Source organism: Phocoena phocoena, chromosome 10, assembly GCF_963924675.1.
Source record: "Phocoena phocoena chromosome 10, mPhoPho1.1, whole genome shotgun sequence".
Lineage (NCBI taxonomy): Eukaryota > Metazoa > Chordata > Mammalia > Artiodactyla > Phocoenidae > Phocoena > Phocoena phocoena.
The window spans coordinates 4,508,235-4,512,053 of record NC_089228.1 but is presented as its reverse complement, the minus strand read 5'-3'; the positions used below and the strand labels follow the sequence as shown (position 1 = coordinate 4,512,053).

Sequence of the window (3,819 nt, the reverse complement as noted above, 5' to 3'; positions counted from 1 at the left end):
CTGCCAGCGCAGGGGACACGGGTTTGAGCCCTGGTCCCGGAGGATCCCACGTGCCACGGAGCAACTAAGCCTGTGCCAAAACTATGGAGCCCGCGAGCCACAACTACTGAGCCCACATGCTGCTACTGAAGCCCGTGCGCCTAGAGCCCGTGCTCCGCAACAAGAGAAGCCACTGCAATGAGAAGCCCGCGCACCGCAACGAAGAGTAGCCCCTGCTCGCTGCAACCAGAGAAAGCCTGCGTGCAGCAACGAGGACCCAATGCAGCCAAAAATAAATAAATAAATAAATTTTTTAAAAAGTAGGAGACAGCAGACCCTTATGTTGATAATTCAGCACATAAAGCTCTACAGCATTTTTAACAAGATGCTCGTGTGTGCTCCTGCTGAGTACAATAGCAAGAATGGCAAATAGGAGTCCAGTCTACTACATCATTTTACTCATCTGTTGATGGTGCCTGTCTTTGAATAGGTATCTCAGATTTTCCACTGGCTCACAGGTGTATTGTTCTGTTGGAACCTGCCGGGTTTCTGGAGGTAAAAGCTTTAGTCTGGACAAATGTACCCAGCTAGATATCCCTTGCAGTTTGACAGCAGTAGGGGTGGTTAAAATTACTTTATAGGGGCTCTTCCATTTTAGCAATCGTTGGTCTTTGGGGGACCCCTCTTTCCAGTTCTAAGAAGAACCTGGTCCCCGGGGTTTATTTGTGAAGGACCTGCTCCTTCCTCTGTAGTGTTAGTGGGGGCTGGCAGTGCCTTGTGGGCACAGTCCTGGATTGCCTCCTGAACTTGTCCTAGATTAATAATACATCTCAGGGCCTGGTTCACTTCCTCATCCAGTAGAGTGTCAGTAGTAAGAAAAGGCCTCCCATAGGTCATTTCAGATGGGCTAAGCCTCAGACCACTCCTGGGGCTACACGGACCCTGAGGGGTGCAATAGGAAGCGAGTTGGTCCAGGGTGCATGAGTCTCTTGGCAGAGTTTTGCTAAGGTTTTCTTCAAAGGATGGTTCATTTTCTCTACCTTCCCTGAAGACTAGGGGTGCCAAGAGGTGTGTAGCTTGTAGTCTATCCCTAGGGCCATTGTGAGCCCCTGTGTGATTCTGGCTATAAAACAGGGCCCGTTATCACTGTGGAGGGACTTTGGAAGTCCAAACCGAGGAACTGCTTCTTTTAAAAGGGACCTACAGGCTTCCATAGCCTTTTCAGATCGGATGGGGAAGGCTTCAGCCCATCCTGTGAAAGTATTGACAAACACCATAAGATATTTATATCCTGACCGCGGGGGCATTTGGGTGAAATCTGTCAGTCTTCCCCCCTGATATGTCCCTCGGCATTGAATTGGCCTGAGTAATGAAGTGGGGATTGGATGGGCCTGTGGGTTATTATGGGCACATAAATCACAGGCAAGTGTTGCTTGTTTTACTGTTCTTTTAAGCCCCTTCCCTGAAAAAGCCTTTTGCATCAAGTCCCGCAGTGATCCCTCCCATAGTGGGTGGCACCATGTAAGCTCTTAGTGAGTTTCCATTTTTGGGCCTCAGGAATTAGAACCGTATCCTCCTTTCTATACCGGCCTGTGCTTCTCTTCTCATAGCCTCGTTTCCCAGCCTTTTCTTGTTCCTGTGGGGAATACTGGAGAAGGCTAGGGAGTTCAGGGGGGCCAATCACTGGGGCCATAATTTGCTCAGGCTCTTGCAATTGAGCTGCCTGTTTTGCAGTTTGATCACCTTTGCTGATCTCTTGGCTCACAAGGGATCCACCCCTCTGATGGCCCCTGCAGCGGATTACTGTTACCTGGGTCAGGAGCTGCACTGCTTCTAAAAGAGCCAGAATCAAATCTTTCTATTTTATGGGGGAACTTGTAGCGATTAACGTTGCTCTTTCCAAATGGCAGCATGAGCGTGTAGCACGTGGAACCATATTTACAGTCAGTAAAAGTATTTAATTTCTTATCCGTCCCTAATTGCAAAGCTCTCATTAATGCAATTAGTTCAGCCTTCTGGGCTGATGTCTGTGGGAGGCAGGGCCTTGGCTTCGATCCCGTTCATCTAAACTAACTGGCATACCCCGCCTTTTGGGTTCCCATTTCTATAAAACTGCTCCTATCAGTAAACTGTTTGACCTCAGGGCTGTCAAGAGGCTCATCTAGATCAGACCTGCTGGAGCAAGTTTGTTCTATGGTCTCGTTAAGCTGATGCACTAAGTCTCCACTCTAGACAGCTGGAAGCAGAGTCGCTGGGTTCAGGGTTTGGCACACCTTTAAGATAATGCCGCGGGCGTCCAATAGGAGGGCCTGATATCTTGTTAACCTTCCTCCAGTCAACCAGTGATGTCCTTTGACTTCCAGCACAAATTGTACCTGATGAGGGACAGCCTAAGTGCTGTCCCAGGGTGGGCTTGGAAACTCATTTACCAACAGGGATGTGGCCACTACTGCCTGCCGGCAGCTTGACCATCCCAGGGCCACTGAGTCCAGCTGTGTTGAGAAGTAAGCCACTGGTCTCTGATCCGGTCCCAGCTTTTGGGTCAGGACTCGTGGTGCTATCCCTGACCTCTCACGAACATGTAGGGTAAGGGGCTTGTGCAAATTTGGAAGCCCCAGCACTGGTGCTCTACTCACCGCAGTCTTCAGAGTCTCAAAGGCCTGCTGGTGGTCCTTATTCCGTTGAAGGGGTTCCCTTTCTTCTCCCTTTAGACCCTCACATAGGGGTTTTGCTAAAAGGCTATAATTTGGAATCCAGATACGACAGAACCTAGCCATCCTGAGAAAGCCTCAGAGTTGCCTTTTTGTGGTTGGAGATAGTAATGCATTAATTGCTGTTTTTCAATCTATGGCAAGGGCTGGTGCCCCTGGGGTCAAACCCAATCCTAAATATTGAAACTGTTGCTGGTTGAAGATACTTTATATTGGTTGAAGATACTTTATATCTCCTTCTTGCCAGAAAATTTAGGACCGTAACAGTATTTTTATCTGAATCTTATTTGGTCTCACTACTTATCACTAAATTATCAACATATTGTAGCAGAGTTCCCTTCTCAAGGCTCAATTCCCTCGGTTCCCTTGCTAACGTGTTTCCAAAAAGATGGGGGCTGTCCTGAAAACCCTGCGGAAGTACTGTCCAGGTGTATTGGGTAGCCTCCAGGTGTCAGGGTCCCTCCATTCAAAGGCATAAAGGTGTGGAGAGTCTGGATTTACGGGAATACAGAAAAATACATCAGTGAGGTCCAAAACAGAGAAATACTGCGTGCCCCCTGGCGCTTGGGTGTGGAGGGTGTATGGGTTTGACACCAGTGGGTAAATAGGGATGACGGCCTCATTCACTGCTCATAAGCCTTGCACAAACCAGTACTCCCTGTTAGGCTTCTGAATGGGGAGGATAGGGGTATTGCAAGGGGGCTGGCAGGGCCTAATGAGTTTGTGTTTTAGGAATTTGATGAGCAGTGGTTGGATTCCTCTCAGGGCTTCAGGCTTTAAAGGATATTGTGCGTTTTTTTTTTCCCCCATAATCAAAACTCGATTGAAAAACTGACAGCCAACTAGAAGAGTGCTGTTGTATACCTTACAAAACTAAACATAGTTACATTATCTTGGTAGATTAACTGGAATTACTGAACTGATAAGGCTTTCTGCGATAGAACACGAATTCAGGAAGTTGTGTGGATCATCAGTGTTGCTTTCTTCTAAATGAACACCCTTCTGTGGATCTGGCCTTTCCTCCTGTTGGCCAACATAGCACTGTTGAACAACCTACGTAAAGCGCCACTGTCTGAGCACAGCTGAAAACCGTGGTAATCTTGTAGCAACCTGGACATTTTACATCCAT

The 3,819-nt window shown here is 47.9% G+C and overlaps 1 protein-coding gene across 1 annotated transcript; it reads right to left on the bottom strand.

Annotated features, from left to right (window-relative positions):
- Positions 1-3,660: 3,660 nt before the first annotated feature.
- On the bottom strand, positions 3,661-3,819 carry LOC136129431 (small ribosomal subunit protein eS27-like). Its single transcript, XM_065885688.1, has one exon. It carries the CDS (start codon positions 3,817-3,819, stop codon positions 3,661-3,663), a length of 159 nt encoding a protein of 52 aa, XP_065741760.1.

Bases quoted from the DNA above. Each gene is read 5' to 3' on its own strand.
- LOC136129431 (XM_065885688.1), bottom strand. From the start codon at position 3,819: ATGGATGTAAAATGTCCAGGTTGCTACAAGATTACCACGGTTTTCAGC.